At 43.0% G+C, this 22,592-nt stretch overlaps 1 protein-coding gene across 1 annotated transcript in view; it reads right to left on the bottom strand.

Moving 5' to 3' along the window:
• LOC120030401 (protein inturned-like) overlaps positions 1-22,592 on the bottom strand; it is a 50,880-nt gene that overhangs the window by 3,890 nt on the left and 24,398 nt on the right. The window contains exons 4-15 of the mRNA XM_038975792.1: positions 16,475-16,693; positions 10,054-10,172; positions 9,530-9,619; positions 9,089-9,166; positions 8,684-8,867; positions 7,985-8,038; positions 7,637-7,699; positions 6,826-7,065; positions 6,319-6,533; positions 2,702-3,011; positions 2,423-2,517; positions 1,983-2,172 (exon numbers count right to left, since the gene is read on the bottom strand). Coding sequence (XP_038831720.1) covers positions 1,983-2,172; positions 2,423-2,517; positions 2,702-3,011; positions 6,319-6,533; positions 6,826-7,065; positions 7,637-7,699; positions 7,985-8,038; positions 8,684-8,867; positions 9,089-9,166; positions 9,530-9,619; positions 10,054-10,172; positions 16,475-16,693 — 1,857 coding nt within the window. The remainder of the gene's footprint in view (positions 1-1,982; positions 2,173-2,422; positions 2,518-2,701; positions 3,012-6,318; positions 6,534-6,825; positions 7,066-7,636; positions 7,700-7,984; positions 8,039-8,683; positions 8,868-9,088; positions 9,167-9,529; positions 9,620-10,053; positions 10,173-16,474; positions 16,694-22,592) is intronic.

Here is a 22,592-nt window from a genome sequence, read left to right as displayed (position 1 = left end):
AGGCTAACTCGACTGAGCTGCTATCTAGCTAACTTTTCACACTGTTTAGCGAAGTTAATTAAATGTCATCAGCTAGCTAAATTCCTATTAGATCGCTATCTTGATGTAATCATTGTAAATTAAAAACAGTCTCCAAATGCATTTGTAGATAACAGCCATGGGAGAGGGTGAAATTGCAGCTCCAGCTGTCAGTAAAGGCTACTGGATAGGGCAGGTAATTTTGTGGCAGGAAAATATTCTCCTGTTCCAGTCCCTAGAGAGGACAACTTTGAGGAGAGAGAGATAATAGCAACATAATATTCAGTATTGTCTAATATGAGTATTCTGAAGCCTGTTTCTTTGTGATGTTTTCTGTCCACAGATATGGAAAGCTGTGAAAGCATGTTTGCAGATGAATAGAGTTCCAATGAATATCCCAAGAGACTAAGGGTATATCCTATATGTTAGCAAATGTTGTATACAAAAATACAGTTAGAAATCACACACAATGTATAAACCTATTAGAATTGGAGCAGGCCAATCCTGCTAGAGGTCTCTGGGTGTGCAGGGTTCTGTTTCAGCCCAGCAATAACACACCTGATTCTACATATCAAATCTAATGAGTTGATAATCAAGTGTGCTATTGCTGGGTTCGAATAGAAGTCTGCTCACCCAATAGATCAGGGATCAGTGGAGCAAGGTTGGCCACCGCTGGTATAGGGGATGAGCATAAAAGGTAACATTGTATTTAAAAAAAATATATATATATATTTTTAGCTTACGGCACCTGGTATTCCCAGGCGGTCTCCCATCCCAGTACTAACCAGGCCCTGAACAGGTGTGTTCCGCTACTTCTTATCACACTGCTCGCTTATCCCGCAGCGATCTAATAGAAAGTTAGCTAGCTGATGACATTGAATGAATATAGTTTAACAGTGTGAAAAGTTAACTAGAGAGCAGCTCAGTTGAGTTAGCCTACAGCCGCAACAATGTGTCGGAGGAAACACCGTTCGACTGACGTCCAGGGTCAGCTTGCAGGCACCCGGCCCAGTCACAAGGAGTCGCTAGAGCACGATGTGCCAAGAAAAGCCCCACCGGCGAAACCCTCCCCTGCCCCGGACTGCGCTGGGCCATCCTATAGGGCTCCTGGTCACAGCCGGTTGTGAAACAGCCTGGGATCAAACACCAGGCTGTAGTGGCGCCTCAGCACTGCGGTCATTCATTCATTTTAGCAATGTTACATGCAAAATGATTGTAGTTGTTCCCATAGATAGACAGCACATGGTAGCTCTATGTATCACTGACCCTGTATAAGCTAGCGACTGGGCTAACACAGCTAACCTTTTAGGTCAATAATATGCTGTTTTTATAAAAAATGTGTAGGCTTTATAATCGTGAGAGAAATGTAACTAGCTAGTTAGTTATACCTAGGTAGCTTACAAGGTTAGCTGACTTATCAACACGAACCGCATTGTGGCTAGCTATTTATTGTCCCTCATGCTTTCCAGCCAAATACATCAACATTTAAAATATTGATATGGTCAGCATTGTAGGCCATTTCTCCCCTCTTGCTGCAGCTTTAGCTCATCTCGAAATAACAGAGAAATGTTGTCCCTACGTCACTAATTTGATTGGTTTGATGTGTTGCGAGGCGTCACTGATTTACAACGGGTTCCGACCCCTCTCTAGATGATTTCTGCCATGGAACTTCCCCAGGCTTCCCATTTTAGGGAAGCCTAGTTCGCGACGAGGCTATTACAACTCAGACACATTGTTACATATGAGGATGTGTTGTGTGTGTGTGTGTGTGTGTGTGTGTGTGTGTGTGTGAGAGAGAGAGAGAGAGAGAGAAAGTGTGTGTGTGTGTGTGTGTGTGTGTGTGTGTGTGTGTGTGTGTGTGTGTGTGTGTGTGTGTGTGTGTGTGTGAGAGCATGCGCACGAGTGTGTCTGGGTATGTGCGTGCATGTGCATGTACACACCCGTGTGTGTGTTTTGTATCTCACCCTGGACGGTAGACTCTGCTGGAAGGTGGCCCGTATGGAGAGGCAGCAGTGGTGGAAGTTACGTATGAGCTGAGGGTGGATGGAGCCGCTGAGCTTGGCCAGCTCCCTGTGTGTCGGAGCTATGAAGATACCCTGTACTGTCTCCATCAGCACATAGTGGAACAGAGTGTTCTCTGCCCCAGATGTCAACCTGGGAACACAGCACAGAGAGAGAGAGAGTGGAATGGGATAGAATAGTAGAGAATGGATGGAATAGAAACGAATGGAATAGAATGGATGGAATAGAAAATAATGGAATGGAATGATAGAGAATGGAATAGAATGGATGGAATGTAATAAAAAAATGATGGAATGGAATTGAATGAGATGGAATGGGGCGTTAGACCATTATTACAACAAGGATAAACTAACTTATAACATTGTTGGCCTGTTTCACTCACTTAATGGTGTGGTACATCTCCTCTGTCTCTCTCTCTGTCAGACTCTTCTTCAGGGTGCCCAGGTAGAATGGGTTAGGGTGCTTCATCTTGGGAATCTAGGGGGACAAATAGACAACAAAAGATCCATTGGTAAATGACAAAAGCCATAGATTCCCACGCATACTGTGCTCACTAAAAACTATCCTTTCTCCTAGTTGTGTATGCGTGTCTACCAAATGTAATGTATCAAAGTCAATACAGCTGATGGAACCTTAGCAAGGGGGAAGGTTATGACGATACCTTGAATATACTTCCACTGGCTCCACTCCCATCAGATCCACCAGAACCCAGCGAGTCTCTCCGCCCGTCCAGCTTCCGGGCTGAGTCCGGGGTGGAGTGTGGACTGAGCCCTGTCTGCCCTCCTACACCCCCCTCCGGCTGTCCCTCGCTCCCACTGTCCGACTGACTCCTCTGGGGGCTAGGTCTCCGGGCACCCCCTCCGAAGAGGCTCCTGCCCACTCCCTTCCCCCCTCCCTGGGTGGAGGACGGTGGCTTCACAGCCCCAGCCAGCTTACTGAGGACAGGGGACGATGCAGCCATGGTGTCCAACCTGAGGACCACAATGGAAGTAAGTATTCTGACCTTTTTGTCTCATCCTGGAGGATTTTATACCAATGTCGGATCTTAATTTGATCACCCTTTCGCAGGATAACTTCCTTACAATGCAGGAAATGTAAAACTTGTAGTGTACAGTGCATTTGGAAAGTATTCGGACCCATTCACTTTTTTCACATTTTGTTACGTTACAGCATTATTCTAAAATGTATTAAATCGTTTTTTTTCTAAAAACAATACTCGATAATGACAACAAAAAAAAAAGGTTATTTGATTATTTTTTTTTGCAAAAAAACCTGAAATATCACATTTACATAAGTATTCAGACCCTTTACTCAGTACTTTGTTGAAGCACCTATGGCAGCGATTACAGCCTCGAATCTTCTTGGGTATGATGCTACAAGCTTGGCACACCTGTATTTGGGGAGTTTCTCCCATTCCTCTCTGCAGATCCTCTCAAGCTCTGTCAGGTTGGATGGGGAGCGTCGCTGCACAGCTATTTTCAGGTCTCCTACCAGAGATGTTCGATCGGGTTTAAGTCCAGGCTCTGGCTGGGCCACTCAAGGACATTCAGCTTTGTCCCGAAGCCACTCCTGCGTTGGCTTGGCTGTGTGCTTAGGGTCGTTGTCCTGTTGGAAGGTGAACCTCCGCCCCAGTCTGAGGTCCTGAGTGCTTTGGAGCAGGGTTTCATCAAGGATCTCTCTGTAATTTGCTCCATTCATCTTTCCCTCATTCCTGACTAGTCTCCCAGTCCCTGCTGCTGAAAAACATTCCCACAGCATGATGCTGCCACCACAATGTTTCACCATAGGGGTGGTATTGGCCAGGTGATGAGCGGTACCTGTTTTCCTCCAGACATGACACTTGGAATTCAGGCCAAAGAGTTCAATCTTGGTTTCATCAACCAGATCATATTTTTTCTCATGGTCAGAGTCCTTTAGGTGCCTTCTGGCAAACTCCAAGCAGGCTGTCATGTACCTTTCACTGCAGAGTGGCTACTGTCTGGCCACTCTACCATTAACTTCTTATGGCTGGGGGCAGTATTGAGTAGCTTGGATGAATAAGGTGCCCAGAGTAGACTGCCTGCTACTCAGGCCCAGTTGCTAATATATGCATATTATTAGTGGAGTTGGATAGAAAACACTCTGAAGTTTCTAAAACTGTTTGAATGATGTCTGTGAGTATAACAGAACTCATATGGCAGGCAAAAACCTGAGAAAAAATCCAACCAGGAAGTGGGAAATCTGAGGTTTGTAGGTTTGCCTATCCAATATACAGTGTCTATGGGGTCACATTGCACTTCCTAAGGCTTCCACTAGATGTCAACAGTCTTTAGAATCTTGTTTGACGCTTCTACTGTGAAGGAGGGGGGAATGAGAGCTGAATGAGTCAGAGGTCTGCCAGAGTGGCATGAGCTGATCATGCACGCTCACGTGAGAGTTAGCTCTGTTCCATTGTATTCCTACAGACAAAGGAATTCTCCGGTTGAAACATTATTGAAGATTTATGATAAAAACATCCTAAAGATTGATTCTATACTTCGTTTGACATGTTTTTACGAACTGTAATATGACTTCTCGTCTGAACTTTCACTTGGACTTGCGTTTGGATTGTGTACTAAACGCGCAAACAAAAAGGAGGTATTTGGACATAAATTATGGACTTTATCGAACAAATCAAACATTTATTGGGGAACTGTGATTCCTGGGAGTGCATTCTGATGAAGATCATCAGAGGTAAGTGAATATTTATAATGCTGTTTCTGACTTCTGTTGACTCCACAACATGGCGGATATCTGTATGGCTTGTTTTGTTGTCTGAGCGCTGTACTCAGATTATTGCATGGTGTGCTTTTTCCGTAAAGTTTTTTTGAAATCTGACACAGCAGTTGCATTAAGGAGAAGTGGATTTAAAATTCCATGCATAACAGTTGTATCTTTTAGCAATGTTTATTATGAGTATTTCTGTAAATTGATGTGGCTCTCTGCAAAATCACCGGATGTTTTGGAACTACTGTACATAACGCCCCAATGTAAACAGAGATTTTTGGATATAAATATGAACTTTATCGAACAAAACATACATGTATTGTGTAACATGAAGTCCTATGAGTGTCATCTGATGAAGATCATCAACGGTTAGTGATTAATTTTATCTCTATTTCTGCTTTTTGTGACTCCTCTCTTTGGCTGGAAAAATGGCTGTGTTTTTCTGTGACTAGGTACTGACCTAACATAATCGTTTGGTGTGCTTTCGTCGTAAAGCCTTTTTGAAATCGGACATTGTGGTGGGATTAACAACAAGTGTATCTTTAAAATGGTGTGAAATACTTGTATGTTTGAGGAATTTTAATTATGAGATTTCTGTTGTTTGAATTTGGCGCCCTGTACTTTCACTGGCTTGCTGTCAAATCGATCCTGTTAACGGGATCTTAGCCCGTCTCAGCCATAAGAGGTTTTAAGGCCTGATTGGTGGAGTACTGCAGAGATGGTTGTCCTTCTAGAAGATTCTCCCATCTCCTCAGAGGAACTCTGGAGCTGTCAGAGTGACCATCGGGTTCTTGGTCACCTCCCTGACCAAGGCCATTCTCCCCCGATGGCTCAGTTTCTTGGTGGTTCCAAACTTCTTCCATTTAAGAATGATGGAGGCCACTGTGTTTTCTGTTACCCTTCCCCAGATCTATTTCGACCTCATGGCTTGGTTTTGCTCTGACATGCACTGTCAACTGTGGGTTTACCACAGGTGGACTCCAATCAAGTTGTAGAAACATCTCATGGATGATCAATGGAAACAGGATGCACATGTGCTCAAATTTTGAGTCTCATAGCAAAGGGTCTGAATAGCTATGTAAATAAGGTATTTCTGTTTTTTTAAGTTTAATACATTTGCAAAAATGTCTAAAAACAAGTTTTCACTTTGTCATTATGGGGTATTGTGTGTAGATTGATGAGGGGGAAAAAGTATTTAATCAATTTTAGAATAAGGCTCTAATGTAACTAAGTAGAAAAAGTGAAGGGGTCTGAATTATTTCCGAAAGCACTGTATTTGAGGTTTAAAAAGGCTTCTGAAGTTTGTAATTTCCACTTTGAAATTTCAGACTTGATTTTCCCTTACAAAAAAGGTATCAACCCTACAAAAATGTCAATTAATTATAATTCACATTTCCTGTTGCTGCAAACTTATTTTCCAGGTGTAGCAAACTGGCTCAAATTAAGATCCTAAATGTGTATGTGTGTTTTACTACTAAACTAAGTTTAATTTGTTGTAAACAAACTAAACTTAACTATTAAACTAAAACTAACCTGTCACGGGCAGAGGAGGGGAGGAACCAGTCAGCACAAGACAGGCAGGGTGTGGGCGGGGCGGCCAGGCGTTCCTCCATCCCTACTTCCAGCCCCTCCAGCTGCAGGAGGGTGGCCTTGACCTGGTCCACGTACACACAGTCTGGTCCCGGGGCCCCCAGGGCAGGGGACGCACAGCCCCCCGCCTCCAGGAGGACGCACTGCATGAAGTGCCTCTGGGGGAGAAGGAGAGAGAATGTGTGGGTTCACAGAAGTGTCTGGGAGGAAAAGGGTCAACTCACTCACAGATGGAAAAGATTGATAGGAGTCTAAGTTGATAATGGCAGCCATTTTGGTCAGGGATCAAGTCTAACTGGATTAAGATGCATTTCTTATTTTTAGTAATGCAGAAGAAAATAATGTGTTTCTAGAATGAAAGCTTTCCAGACCAAGATGGCTGTCCTTTTAGTGCTGTTGCCGGGATACCAATGTCCATCCGTAGTGTTCTATTTAATACTACGATCTTACCAGTCCCACTATGAGCAGGAAGTAGCGTCCCTGTGGCTGGCAGTAGCCTGGCCTGGTACAGTGGTTGTTATTGGTCTGTGTCTGTGGGTTCTGGGTGCGATGTCGTGGGAACACCTCTCTCCAGATGACCAGCTGGCCCACGCGCTGCTCTGCTGCCAGGGGGAGGAGACAGTAGTGCTGGCAGTACAGACAAACATCCAGCAGGTCCTCCTTGGGGAGGTGGTTGGCTATCAGGTAGCCCTGTAGAGACACAGAGAACACACACCCACACACACACACACACACACACACACACACACACACACACACACACACACACACACACACACACACACACACACACACACACACACACACACACACACACACACACACGTAGACAAACAGAGAACACACACACAGGAACGAAAGAACGCACACACACACAGATAACCCAATAAATATAAAATAGTGTTGATATTTTTAGTAACACAGGTTGCCTGATCTTATTAAAGAGCCACACCTTCTCTACACTTAAGGTGATGGGGATGGAGACTGGAGTCTACTGAACGACCTACTTCTACACATCATTCATATGTCAGCATTAGTTGTTAGGCTGATGGTGTGACATCCAGGGAATGAAGAAGTACAGCGTGTTATCCTGGGTGATGATATGCTATCTATATAATCACATTTAACTGGCTCTTTCTTCCTATCCATCCAAGGGTGTCTGTGAGGTGTTGGGCTTCACCGTGAGCCCAGGTGTCAAGTGTGTGTGGAAAGGACAGCGCTCCAGCAGACAGGTGTGTGTGTGTGTGTGTGTGACACCCACCTTGTAGAACAGACAGGAGCCCAGCGTCACGTAGAGACGCCTCATGCCATAGAAGTCCTCTGACTGAGAGAGAGAAGACTATCTTCATTATCAGTTTCAGAAGGTCAGACATGAAAGATTCAGTAGCCTGCTGCTCTCTCACTCACTGGCTCATTAAATATCCACAGGCAGGTCCAGAAATAGACTCACCTTCTCCTCACTACAAGGCCCAACAGAGGGAAGGAGACAGCTGGTGGCTCTGTTTAATGGGGATGGGGACTGGACCTTCTTCTGTGCGCCTGAAATGGCACCCTACTCCCTATAAAGTGCACTGATTTAACCAGAGTCCTATGTAACGATTTGACTTACCATTTCTCCAAAATCTGATGATTCAAAGTCTGAGAGAACAGTGTCAACCTCCATCTGTGGATAGACAGATGATCAGTAGAATTCTGACATACCATTGTAATTCTACATCACAGACGTAGTGACTTATTTCTGCACTAACAATGGCTGCAGAGTCAACCACGGTCTGGAGCATCTCGACATGGAACAGAGTCTGAGCAGTATACTGGTTGGCAGGATCACTTGTCATTTTTACCGCCAGACAGCAGAGGGCAGCAAAGACGAGACATAAATCAATAAAGACATCCAAGATCATGGATGGGCAACTCCAGTCCTCGGGGCCTGATTGGTGTCACACTTTTGCCCCAGTCCCAGCTAACACACCTGACTCCAATAATCAACTAATCATGATCTTCAGTTTAGAATGCAAATAGTTTAAATCAGCTGTGTTTTGCTAGGGATGGGGGGAAAGAGTGACAACTCCAGCCCCAGAGGACTGGAGTTGCCAATCCCTGATCAAGATTGAAAAAAAAACATTCATATTATAGCAAGAGCAAATTCCTAAACGTATCACTGACCTGAGTCTAAAACACTTTTCATAGGACAAGAAAGGTAGTTAAAGCATGAGAAAGCACAAACACCAAATGGTGAAGACACAAATGAACTGGAGTTCCTAAAAGTGCTTCATCACATCCATGGCCCGAAGCTGTGACCCATGCAGACCTTTATCTCAGGGGGCAGGGTGAGCCACCGGACCGCCGGCAGTCCGTCCAGGAAGAGAGTCTCCGAGATGTCAGGGGGCGTGGCCACAGAGCTGTCACTCAACCTGGAGGGGTGGATCAGCTGCTGGAAGAACAGGCAGAAGAAATGGTCCAGTCTGGGGGCGTGGTCCACCTGGCAGAACGCACTGAGGAGAGGAAGAAGGGATGGAGGAAGGGAAGAGGTGGAGGGAAAGAAGCCTATTTAGGTTTGATGTAATATTATATAATATAAAGACTGGAACCGCTTGAACCAGGAAATCAAACCAGCGTCCGAAATGGCACCCTATTCCTAACATAGTGCACTACTTTTGGTCAAATTTAGGATGCATCCCTAGTCCATGACCAGGACTGGAGACCGTCAACAGACCTGCCCAGAGAGCCATACATCACGTTGAGAGTCCTGACCACACCTCCCACTACCGTCTGCAGAGAGAGCAGAGGAACCCTGAAGGAAACAAGAGAACATAACACACAGTCAACGAGGAGGAGGACATCAAACAAATTATTAGAGCACATGGTCAAGAAAAGCTATAACATTTAGCTGACATGTGATTGAGTGAGACAGTGTATTGAATATGGAAGTATGTATTTGATGCTATGATTGACATTGGATGTGTTGGTACCACAGGAAGTTGGTGGCACCTTAATTGGGGAGAACGGGCTCTTGGTAATGGCTGGAGCTGAATAAGTGGAATGGTATCAAATACATCAAACACATGGTTTCCATGTGTTTGATGCCATTCCATTTACTCCATTCCAGACATTATTATGAGCCGTCCTCCCCTCTGCAGCCTCCACTGGTCGGTACCTCTCAGCAGGCAGGCCGATCACCAGCAGGTTGTTGCTCTCCTTCCAGTAGCCCACATGGACCAGCTGTTTACTGAGCAGGAGAGACGAGCTGAGGAGAGGGGGATGGAGGTGAGGAGAAAGAAGAAGAGAAGACGGGTAGAGTGCAGACAAAAAAAGAGGGGGAATAAGACAGAAGAGGAGAGGAGGGGGAGAAGGCAGAAGGTTAGAGCACAGAAAAAAAGAGGGGGAGAGGAGGAGAGGAAATAGGGAGGAAGAACCGGTGCAGGAGAAAAGATAGTGAAGAAATATAACCATGGCAGGAATTTCCATTTTTAGTAGTTTGTATATTTAATTGGGGCTTTGTATATTCACTACCTCCGTCGCAGTCTTACATGACTAACCTAACCCTCTATTTGCTGTTCCCAATAAACTTCTTCAGTACTTCTGGAGGCCACGGCAAACAGGAAGTGGACATTTTCTTATTTCCTTGGAAAACTTACTGAGCTCCCACAATATGTATATGATTGTACAGACTTTGTTTACCTGACTATCTGTCCCCCGGTGACATTCTCCAGCATGTCACACAGAGTGAGGAAGATCCCTCTGACTCCCTTCAGCTGGCTGGATGCCTCAGAAACAGGGTACTGGTACAGGATCTCTTGCTGAGAAGGTACACACACACACAGACACACACAGACACACACAGACACACACACAGACAGACAGACAGACAGACAGACAGACAGACAGACAGACAGACAGACAGACAGACAGACAGACAGACAGACAGACAGACAGTTAGAGAAGACAGAGCACAGGGCAGGTTCCCTGTATTGTCTGTTATATTAGTATTCTCCACAACATGCTGTCTGTTATGAAGGGTGTGGAGCCGACCTCTTCAGGAGAGGGCCGGGGTGAGTTTGGGCCGACCACTTTGGACAGGGGCTGAGAGGGGGGGGGGTGAATGAGGAGTAGGGCCTCATAGCCCTGGAAACAAGGACAAAAGCTGGGAGAATCCTTAAAATGCCATACATTCACCTCGCGGTCAACAACACCAACACTCGTACCACAGACAAAGTTATATTCAGGCAAGTTAGCTGGCTAACTCCTTGATCCTGCTTTGTAGTATACACTTCAGGCACTGAAACTATGATTGGCTTCCTAGTAATAAACATTTCTGTCCAGCACAGTCTTCAAGATGCATCTTAATGTTCTGACCTAAAAATCAGCTTCCACCATATCGCTTTCACCTGTCAAGTCTGTCAAGTCCTCCTTTTTCCATGAAAATAAATCTAGAAACACTCACACTGTGTGTGTGCCCACAGAAACACAGATTTCAAAATGCACACACACAGGCTACACATTGTTGTTGATTTACTAGCCTTTAAATTTTTTTTTAAATTAAATGTATCCACCGAAGATTCCACCATACAACAACAGTAGTGCTGTACCTGTATATATGATTACACAGTATGTACAGTTGAAGTCGGAAGTTTACATACACTTAGGTTGGAGTTATTAAAACACGTTTTTCAACCACTCCACAAATTTCTTGATAACAAACTATAGTTTTGGCAAGTCGGTTAGGACATCCACTTTGTGCATGACACAAGTCATTTTTCCAACAATTGTTTACAGACAGACTATTTCACTTTTACCTCACTGTATCACAATTCCAGTGAGTCAGAAGTTCACATACACTAAGTTGACTGTGCCTTTAAACAGCTTGGAAAATTCCAGAAAATGATGTCATGGCTTTAGAAGCTTCTGATAGGCTAATTGACTTCATTTGAGTCAATTTGAGGTGTACCTCTGGATGTATTTCAAGGCCTACCTTCAAACTCAGTGCCTCTATGCTTGACATTATGGGACAATCAAAAGAAATCAGCCAAGACCTCAGAAAATAAATTGTAGACCTCCACAATCTGGTTCATCCTTGGGAGCAATTTCCAAACGCCTGAAGGTACCACGTTCATCTGTACAAACAATAGTACGCAAGTATAAACACCATGGTACCACGCAGCCTTCATACCACTCAGGAAGGAGACGCGTTCTGTCTCCTAGAGATGAACGTACTTTGATGAGAAAAGTGCATATTAATCCCAGAACAACAGCAAAGGACCTTGTGAAGATTCTGGAGGAAACAGGTCCAAAAGTATCTATATCCACAGTAAAACGAGTCCTATATCGACATAACCTGAAAGGCCTCTCAGCAAGGAAGAAGCCACTGCTCCAAAACCGCCATAAAAAAGCAAGACTACGGTTTGCAACTGCACATGGGGACAAAGATCGTACTTTTTGGAGAAATGTCCTCTGGTCTGATGAAACAAAAATAGAACTGTTTGGCCATAATGACCATCCTATGTTTGGAGGAAAATGGGGACGCTTGCAAGCCGAAGAACACCATCCCAACCGTGAAGCACAGGGATGGCAGCATCATGTTGTGGGGGTGCTTTGCTGCAAGAGGGACTGGTGCACTTCACAAAATAGATGGCATCATGAGGGAGGAAAATGATGTGGATATATAGAAGCAACATCTCAAGACATTAGTCAGGAACATTCCCAACTGTGGGAATCTTGTGGAAGGCTACCTGAAACATTTGACCCAAGTTATCCCAATTTAAAGGCAATGCTACCAAATACTAATTGTGTGTATGTAAACTTCTGACCCACTGGGAATGTCATGAAAGAAATAAAAGCTGAAATAAATCATTCTCTCTACTATTATTCTGATATTTCACATTCTTAAAATAAAGTGGTGATCCTAACTGACCTAAGACAGGGACTTTTTACTCTGATTAAATGTCAGGAATTGTGAAAAACTGAGTTTAAATGTATTTGGCTAAGGTGTATGTAAACTTCCAACTTCAACTGTACTATTATTACTACTACTGAAATGAACTGGATTTCATGATCCTCATTGCAGTGTTCTGTATTTACTGAAATGCTGTACCACTCTACTGCTTTGGCAATACCTAAAAATTGAAATTGAAAATAAAGCAATCTGAATTTGAATTAGAATTTTAAGAGAGAGAGAAGAGAGAAAGTGTCTGAAATGAAGCGCAGCTACTATACTGAACAAAAATATAAATGCAATTATTGAGTTACAATTCATACAGTACCTTGCAAAAGTATTCATCCCCCTTGGCGTTTTTCCTATTTTGTTGGATTACTAATTTAAATGGATTTTTATTTGGATTTCATGTAATGAACATACACAAAATAGTCAAAATTGGTGAAGGGAAATGAAAAAAATTACTTGTTAAAAAAAAAAAAAAAAAAAAAAAAAAAACGGAAAACTGTTGCGTGCATATGTATTCACCCCTTTGCTATGAAGTCCCTAAATAAGATCTAGTGCAATCAACTACCTTCAGAAGTCACATAATTAGTTAAATAAAGTACACCTGTGTGCAATGTAAGTGTCACATGATCTGTCACATGATCTCAGTATATATACACCTGTTCTGAAAGACCCCAGTGTCTGCAACACCACCAAGCAAGGGGCACCACCAAGCAAGCGGCACCATGAAGACCAAGAAGCTCTCCAAACACGTCAGGGACAAAGTTGGGGAGAAATACAATCAAGGTTGGGTTATACAAAAATATCAGAAACTTTGAATATCCCACGCAGCATCATTAAATCCATTATTAAAAAATGGAAAGAATTTGGCACCACAACAAACCTGCCAAGAGAGGGACGCCCACCAAAACTCACAGACCAGGCAAGGAGGGCATTAATCAGAGGCGCAACCAAGAGACCAAAGATAACCCTGATGGAGCTGCAATGCTCCACAGTGGAGATTGGAGTATCTGTCCAAAGGACCACTTTTTAAGCCGTACACTCCACAGAGCTGGGCTTTACGGAAGAGTGGCCAGAAAAAAAACATTGCGTCAAGGAAAAAATAAGCAAACACATATGGTGTTCGCCAAAAGGAATATGGGAGACTTCCCAAACATATGGAAGAACGTACTCTGGTCAGATGAGACTAAAATTGAGCTTTTTGGCCATCAAGGAAAACGCTATGTCTGGCACAAACCCAACACCTCTCATCACCCCGAGAACACCATCCCACAGTGAAGCATGGTGGTGGCAGCATCATGCTGTGGGATGTTTTTCATCGGCAGGGACTGGGAAACTGTAATTGAAGGAATGATGGATGGCGCTAAATACAGGTCAATTCTTGAGGGAAACCTGTTTGTCTTCCTGAGATTTGAGACTGGGACGGCGGTTCACCTTCCAACAGGACAATGACCATAAACATACTGCTAAAGCAACACTCGAGCGGTTTAAGGGGAAACATTTAAATGTCTTGGAATGGCCTTGTCAAAGCCCAGACCTCAATCCAATTGAGAATCGGTGGTATGACTTAAAGATTGCTGTACACCAGCGTAAGCCATCCAACTTGAAGGAGCTAGAGCAGTTTTGCCTTGAAGAATGGGCAAACATCGCAGTGGCTAGATGTGCCAAGCATAAAGAGACATACCCCAAGAGACTTGCAGCTGTAATTTCTGCAAAAGGTGGCTCTACAAAGTATTGACTTTGGGGGGGTGAATAGTTATGCACGCTCAAGTTGTGTTTTTTTGTCTTATTTCTTGTTTGCTTCACAATAAAAAAATATTTTGCATCTTCAAAGTGGTAGGCATGTTGTGTAAATCAAATGATACAAACCCCCCAAAAATATATTTTAATTACAGGTTTTAAGGAAACAAAATAGGAAAAATGCCAAGGGGGGTGAAAACTTTCACAAGCCACTGTATGAGGAAATCAGTCAATTTAAATAAATACATGATATGACTGGGGATACAGATATGCATCTGTTGCTCACAGATACCTTATAAAAAAAATAATGTTGGGCCTCAGGATCTCATCACAGTATTTCTGTGCATTCAAATTGCCATCGATAAAATACACGTGTTAGTTGTCCGTAGCTTATGCCTGACCATACCATAACCCCACCATGGGGCACTCTGTTCACAACCTTGACATCTGCAAACCGCTCGCCCACACAACACCATACACGTTGTCTGTGGATGTGAGGCCAGTTGGACGTACAGCCAAATTCTTGAAAACAACGTTGGAGTCGGCTTAACATTCAATTATTTGGCAACAGCTCTGGTGGACATTCCTGCAGTCAGCATGCCAATTGCACGTTCCCTGAAAACTTGAGACATCTGTGGCATTGTGTTGTGTAACAAAACTGCACATTTGAGAGTGGCCTTTTATTGCCCCCAGCACAAGGTGCACCTGTGTAATGACCATGCTGTTTAATCAGCTTCTTGATATGCCACACCAGTCAGGCGGATGGATTATCTTGGCAAAAGAGAAATGGCTCACTAACAGGGATGCAAGCACATTTGTGCACAACATTTGAGGGAAATAAGCTTTCTGTGCATATGGAACATTTCTGGGATCTTTTATTTGAGCTCATTAAACATAGGACCAACACTTGACATGCTGCGTTTATATTTTTGTTCAGTGTACTTTACTTTCCCACAGAGCAAGAAAACATAGCCCTTCACTACAGGACCTCTGACCTCTGCTGAGTCTGCCCCAGCATGGCTGCCTTCCGCAAAGCTAAAGGGATAGTTTCCCGGACACAGTTTAGGTTTAGGCTTATTGCTAGACTTTGTCAATTGAGCATTCTTTTTATGTCACGAGAAGTCTTGTTCTGTGTGCGGGAAAACTGGCCCAAAAAGTATAAAATAGTTAATATGTATCTATGAGGTGTGAGTTCACCCCTTACAATGTAAAACACTTTGAGCACTTGGAAAAGCATCATATAATCCAATTAATTTGTTGTATTGAAGTCAGTGAAACTAACGTTAATCACTTCAATCCTTGTGCAATTATTGGCATTTATTTATCCCATTACTGATGTAATGGTTTTGTATCGTCAGGGGAGATATTATCAAGAGGAACTAACTTTATTCTTCACACCTTTCTCCTGTTTCTATTTTTCCACTGTGTGTGTGTGCACACACATTTTGGATGTTGTTATAAAGAGCCAGAGGCCCTGGATCTGAAAGCCTACCAGAGCGGTAGTTCTGTTCTCTAAAGCTTCTGCTTTGTGTCAGAAAACATTGTGTGCCAACAAGCTTTTTAAGTGTTGCACCAATGTAACGGCAGCCTTCCTCCTCTTCAAGAGAAGAGAAGGTGTAGCAGGGATCGGACCAACACGCAGCGTAGCCAGTGCTCAACATGTTTAATTAACAATAACGTGAACACTTACAACAATACAAAATAACAAAATGTGGCAAACCGATACAGCCCTATCTGGTGCAGAGAAAACACAAAGACAGGAAACAACCACCCACAATCCCCAACACAAAACAAGCCACCTATATATGATTCCCAATCAGAGACAACACAAAACATCTGCCTCTGATTGAGAACCATATTAGGCCAAACATAGAAACAGACAAACTAGACACACAACATAGAATGCCCACCCAGCTCACGTCCTGACCAACACTAAAACAAGCAAAACACACAAGAACTATGGTCAGAACGTGACAGCCAAGGAATTTCCTCCATGGGTATTTTTTTTTTTTTTTTTTTACATTTAATGACTCTTAATGCAGTCAAGTACTCATTTATTGACTGTATAAAAATTAACTGCATCCATGAGGTGCTTTTCACTGGGTCTGAAGGAAGCACTTAAACTGCAGTTAGAGCAGTACTGAGTTAGAGGCACAATACGTTTTATTTCATTTCAGGTTTTGCTTCTTGGTCGAATGTGTTCCTACTACCTCGACTTGCAGATTGGGTGACAAAATGTACAAATTGCATCTTTAAATGTAGATTTGTGTTGGTGAATGTAAAGAAAGATCACGGTAGAGGTTACCTTAGACCGTTGATCAGATTACCGTAACGCCCAGTCCTACACTTTACTTATGGGATCTGGTCAAAAGCAGTGCACTATATAGGGAATAGGGTGCCATTTCTGAGACCAACTGAACTGACCTCTTCCAGGGGGGAGTCTGAGTCCAGTTTGAGTGACAGGTACATGACGATGTGAGGGATGTGTCCTATAGACATCTGGAGCTCCACCGTGTCCTCGCCCCACAGCAGACGCACCAGCTGGCTGACCGGGGGAGAGGGCCTGAGCCTGGGGGCAGAGGACACGTCCACACCCCCCTCCCCTGGTCCTCCTGGACTGGCTGTCACCAGGGTCAGTTTCACCTGGGCGGGCGGGAGGGGGGAGAAGAGAGAGAGAGAGAGGGTGGGGGGAATAGGAAAAGAAAGAGAGGGAAGGGAGAGAGAGACAAAGCAAGTTAGCTATCCAAAGAGATCATCATCTTTCCACCACATTCTACATAGTTTTTCCTTTCTGAACACTTTAAAAAAGACCCGTTTGTGGGTTTGGCCACAGAACATAAGCCAGCAGTGAGTTTGTACGAGTCTGAAGAATCACTGTTGGCAAGAATCAGCATGGGAACTACACTGTGATCATAATATGGTCATAAACAGCATTTTATCCCGTCCATTAGGGCTGCAGCTTAACTCATGTGCTCCCCATTTCATGGTTTGGCCTGGCACTACAGGAAAGGGTTCAGTTAAACCACGTATACAGAGCCATCAGTGATGTGATTTACTTAGGAAAAGAGGAAGGAGCGTAAACAGAAAAATGTTGATTGTCAGAGAGAGATTATATTCCTCCTGATCACTGAAAGTGAAGCGACATGGGTGTGTGTGTGAATCAGAAACAGATTCCACCACAAGGCACGACCCAGAATAGTGACAGAAGAACATAGAGCTGCACAACCCTCTGTCATTCTCAGAGCTCATTCCACACTGTACAACACATACACACACACACACACACTTTACAAACCAACCCAGGCAGACAGGCACACAAATGGAAACACATACAGAAACAGTATGGTGGAGAGATTCATGCTTGACAAATTTATAGATGAATATTAATGTCGGTCATCCTCACATTTCAAAACAGACCCTAAATACTATGGCCTGCACACGCGCAGCTTCAAACTCAAACACACTGTACAAATGCCGAAAAGAATTGTGTAGACACACACACACACACGAGATGCACATACGCACCAGGCTGGCTCTGGGAAGTAACCTGTCACCACTTGAGAGGTCTGCTATGGATTTCTGGTTGACTTTAATCAAGACAAATCAGGACCAGAGACCAGATGTGTGTGTGTGTGTGTGCGCATGTGGATGCGTCTTCAACACTGTGACACTGGCAACGGTCTGTCTATCTCTCCAAGAATTGTTCACTGCCCTAATGGATTACAAATGAATGGACTGGTGTCAGAAATATGGTAGAAAGTCCATTCTTACACCAATCCAACGCTGTTGATTTGCGTAGTTTTTCATTTTGTTAGGATCCCCCTTAGCAGACGCCAATGGCAACAGCTAGTCTTATTGGGGTCCGACACATAACGGGAAAATACATCACAGACAAAATACTTTACAATTTACATACATTTAAAAACATGAACATGTAGTGTGTGTGCGTGCATCTAGCAGTTACACGTACATGTCAGGACGTACACACAAAAAGTAGGCCACATTGGGGGGAAAGGCATTGTGCCGTGATGTGTTCCTTTATTTGTTTTTTGAAACCAGGTTTGCTGTTCGCTTGCGCTATATGAGATGGAAGGGAGTTCCATGCAATCATGGCTCGGTGTAATACTGTACGTTTCCTTGAATTTGCTTTGGACCTGGGGACTGTGAAACGACCCCTGGTGGCCTGTCTGGTAGGGTGTGTGTGTGTCAGTGCTGTGTGTAAGTTGACTATGCAAACAATTTGGAATTTCTAACATGAATGTTTCTTATGAAAACAAGAAGCGATGCGGTCAGTCTTTCCTCGACTCTTAGCCAAGAGAGACAGGCATGCATAGTATTGTATAGTATAGCATAGTAGGTCACCCCTGTGTCTCAGCTGGTACAGGTAACTCTGGGTCTTCCTTTCCTGAGGCGGCCCTCATGAGAGCCAGTTTCATCATAGCGCTTGATGGTTTTTGCGACTGCACTTGAAGAATCTTTCAAAGTTCTTGAAATTTTCCGGACTGAATGACCATGTCTTCAAGTAATGATGGACTGTCGTTTCTCTTTGCTTATTTGAGCTGTTCTTGCCATAATATGGACTTGGTCTTTTACCAAATAGGGCTATCTTCTGTGTACCACTCTACCTTGTCACAACACAACTGATTGGCTCAAACGCATTAAGATGGAAAGAAATTCCACAAATTAACTTTTAACAATACACACCTGTTAATTGAAATGCATTCCAGGTGACTACCTTGTGAGGCTAGTTGAGAGAATGCCACGCGTGTGCAACGCTGTCATCAAGGCAAAGGGTGGCTACTTTGAAGAATCTCAAATATAAAATAATTTTTTTTTGGGGGGTTACTAGATGATTCCATATGTGTTATTTCATAGATTTGATGTCTTCACTATTATTCTACAATATAGAAAATAGTCAAAAAATAAAGAAAAACCCTTGAATAAGTAGCTGTGTCCAAACTTTTGACTGGTACTGTATTTAAATAAGGTATTTGTTTTTTTATTTTTAATACATTTGCAAAAATGTCAAAGTCAGTCAAGGGGTCTGCATACTTTCCGATAGCACTATGCGCAACTTCGTTCAATTTATCGAATCAGTTATTGTTTTCTTGCTCAAACCGTAGGCAACACCTGTCAAAGTCAGACATTCCTCTCAAAAAACAGGGATGTCTATTTTTTTATTTAACCTTTATTTAACTTGACAAGTCAGTTAAGAACAAGGGCTAGGCCCCTTTTTTTCTCAATTTCCGCCTGACTGACGTGCCCAAAGTAAACTGCCTGTTGCTCACGCCCTGAAGCCAGGATATGCATATAATTGGTACCATTGGAAAGAAAACACTTATAAGTTTGTAGAAAGGTTCAAATAATGTAGGAGACTAACACAATAGATATGGTAGGAGAAATTCCAAAGAAAAACCAACCAGAATTGTTCTTTTGAGAGCCCATGCTCTTAACAATAGAAAGTATAGGGGCATACTGTCACGTAGCTAGGAGTGGTGGGTGCGGAATCAGGCGCAGAGAGCAGAGGTATAGGGAAAACCGTATTTATTCCGGTAAGTAATGGTCACACCAAAAACAACAGGCGCAATAAAGACCGACCCAAACAGGACAACAAACAGTCCGAAAAAGAACAAAAACACAACCATCCACAAACAGAACAGAGAACATGCCCGCACAAAAGCAGGCGGGCATAGAAGGCTTAAATAGCCCTGAAACAACCCCAAACAAGAAACAGGTGAAACCAATACAGACATAACCAACAGAACAAGAAAAGGGAATCGGTGGCAGCTAGTAGACAAGTGACGACGACCGCAGAGCGCCGCCCGAACAGGAAGAGGAGCCACCTTCGGTGGAAGTCATGACACATACTGAATTCTAGCTCCCATGATGCAATTCCTATGGCTTCCACAGGCTGGCAGCAGTCTATGTTCAAGGTTTCAGGCTTGTAACTTCCAAAACGATAAAGAAATATGAGTTTTAGTACACGGACACAGTCTTGGAAATTTGTGTTTGGGCGAGCGATGAAGACAAGACGCACCTGCTAAAATCGGTTTCCTATTGAACATACTTCTTTCCGTAAGAAATATTATAGTTTGATTACATTTTAGGGTATCTGAGGAGTTAATAGAAACGTAATTTGACTTGTTGAAACAAAGTTTACTGGTAGATTTTCGGATTCCTTTCTCTCCATGTTGAACGAGTGGATTACTCAAATCGATGGCGCCAACTAAACAGACTTTTTGGGATATAAAGAAGGATTTTATCTAACGAAACGACACTACATGTTATAGCTGGGACCATTTGGATGACAAATCAGAGGAACATTTTCAAAAAGTAAGTGAATATTTAATCGCTATTTGTGAATTTATGAAACCTGTGTTGGTGGAAAAATATTTTGATATGGGGCGCCGTCCTCAAACAATCGCATGGCATGCTTTCGCTGTAATAGCTACTGTAAATCGGACAGTGCAGTTAAATTAACAAGAATTTAAGCTTTCAACCGATATAAGACACTTGTATGTACCTAAATGTTTAATATCCATAATGTTTATGATTATTTATTTGAATTGCACGCCCTCCAGTTTCAACGGAAGTTGTCCCGCCAGCGGGATGCCTAGCCCAAACAGGATAGCAACATAGGGAAAGGTGCCAATTCTACAGCGCACTGAAGATTGTTCCAGAACCGCAGACAGCGACTGTATCCAACGCGGGAGAAAGCGCATTTGTTATAAAATAATATTTGATTTATTAGTGTTGCACCATTATCTTTACATAATATAACCATTTATAAATTCAGTATCACATTTTAGAGTGATGAACTGTACCATCCCACAACGGAATCAGGTGCGAATCAGACGTGTCTTGTGCACCATGAAGTCAAATGTCTACTGTTTGCTGATGATATGGTGCTTCTGTCCCCAACCAAGGAGGGCCTACAGCAGCACCTAGATCTTCTGCACAGATTATGTCAGACCTGGGCCCTGACAGTAAATCTCAGTAAGCCAAAAATAATGGTGTTCCAAAAAAGCTCCAGTTGCCAGGACCACAAATACAAATTCCACCTAGACTCTGTTTCCCTAGAGCACTCAAACAACTATACCTACCTCGGCCTAAACATCAGCACCACAGGTAAATTCCACAAAGCTGTGAACGATCTGAGAGGGCCTTCTATGCCATCAAAAGGAACATAACATTTTACATCCCAATTAAGATCTGGCAAAAAATACTTGAATCAGTTATAGAACCCATTGCTGACGTCCGGGGTCCACTTACCAACTAGGAATTCACAAAATGGGACAACCACCAAATTGAGAGACTGCATGCAGAATTCTGCAAAAACATCCTTGTGTACAACGTAAATAATAATGCATGTAGAGGAGAATTAGGATGATGATTCCCACTAATGATCAAAATCCAGAAAAAAGCAATTCAATTCTACAAGCATCTAAAAGGAAGTGATTCTCCAACCTTCAATAACAAAGCCATCACCTACAGAGAGATGAACCTAGAGAAGAGTCCCTTTAGCCAGCTGGTATGGGAGCTCTGTTCATTAACACTAACAGACCCCACAAAGCCCCAGGACAGGAACACAATTAGAACCAACCAAATCATGAGAAAACAAAAAGGTAATTACTTGACACATTGGAAAGAATTAACAAATGTTATTTGGCCCTAAACACAGAGTACACAGTAGCGGAATACCTGATCACTGTGACTGACCCAAACATTGAAAAGCTTTGACTATGTACAGACTAGAGGTCGACCGATTAATCGGAATGGCCGATTAATTAGGGCCGATTTCAAGTTTTCATAACAATCGGAATTTTTGGGCGCCGATTTGCAGATTAATATTATTTATTTATTTATTTTATTTTTACACCTTTATTTAATCTTTATTTAACTAGGCAAGTCAGTTAAGAACACATTCTTATTTTCAATGACGGCCTAGGAATGTTCTGCCTCGGGGGCAGAACGACAGATTTTTAACCTTGTCAGCTCGGGGGATCCATTCTTGCAACCTTACAGTTAACTAGTCCAATGCTCTAACACCTAATTACATTGCACTCCACGAGGAGCCTGCCTGTTACGCGAATGCAGTAAGCTAAGTTGCTAGCTAGCATTAAACTTATCTTATAAAAAACTGACTGTCATTGCTCCAATGTGTACTTAACCATAAACATCAATGCCTTTCTTAAAATCAATACACAAGTATATATTTTTAAAACTGCATATTTAGCTAAAAGAAATCCAGGTTAGCAGGCAATATTAACCAGGTGAAATTGTGTCATTTCTCTTGCGTTCATTGCACGCAGAGTCAGGGTATATGCAACAGTTTGGGCCGCCTGGCTCTTTGCGAACTAATTTGCCAGAATTTTACGTAATTATGACATCACATTGAAGGTTGTGCAATGTAACAGGAATATTTAGACTCATGGATGCCACCCGTTAGATAAAATACGGAACGGAATAAACGTTTTGTTTTCGAGGTGATAGTTTCCGGATTAGTCAAAGGTATATGGTTTAGAGAGAAATAGTCGACGCG

This window comes from Salvelinus namaycush, chromosome 36, assembly GCF_016432855.1.
Source record: "Salvelinus namaycush isolate Seneca chromosome 36, SaNama_1.0, whole genome shotgun sequence".
In the NCBI taxonomy this organism is placed as follows: Eukaryota; Metazoa; Chordata; class Actinopteri; order Salmoniformes; family Salmonidae; genus Salvelinus; species Salvelinus namaycush.
The sequence above is the reverse complement of the archived record's forward strand: the minus strand, read 5'-3'. Positions and strand labels throughout refer to the sequence as shown.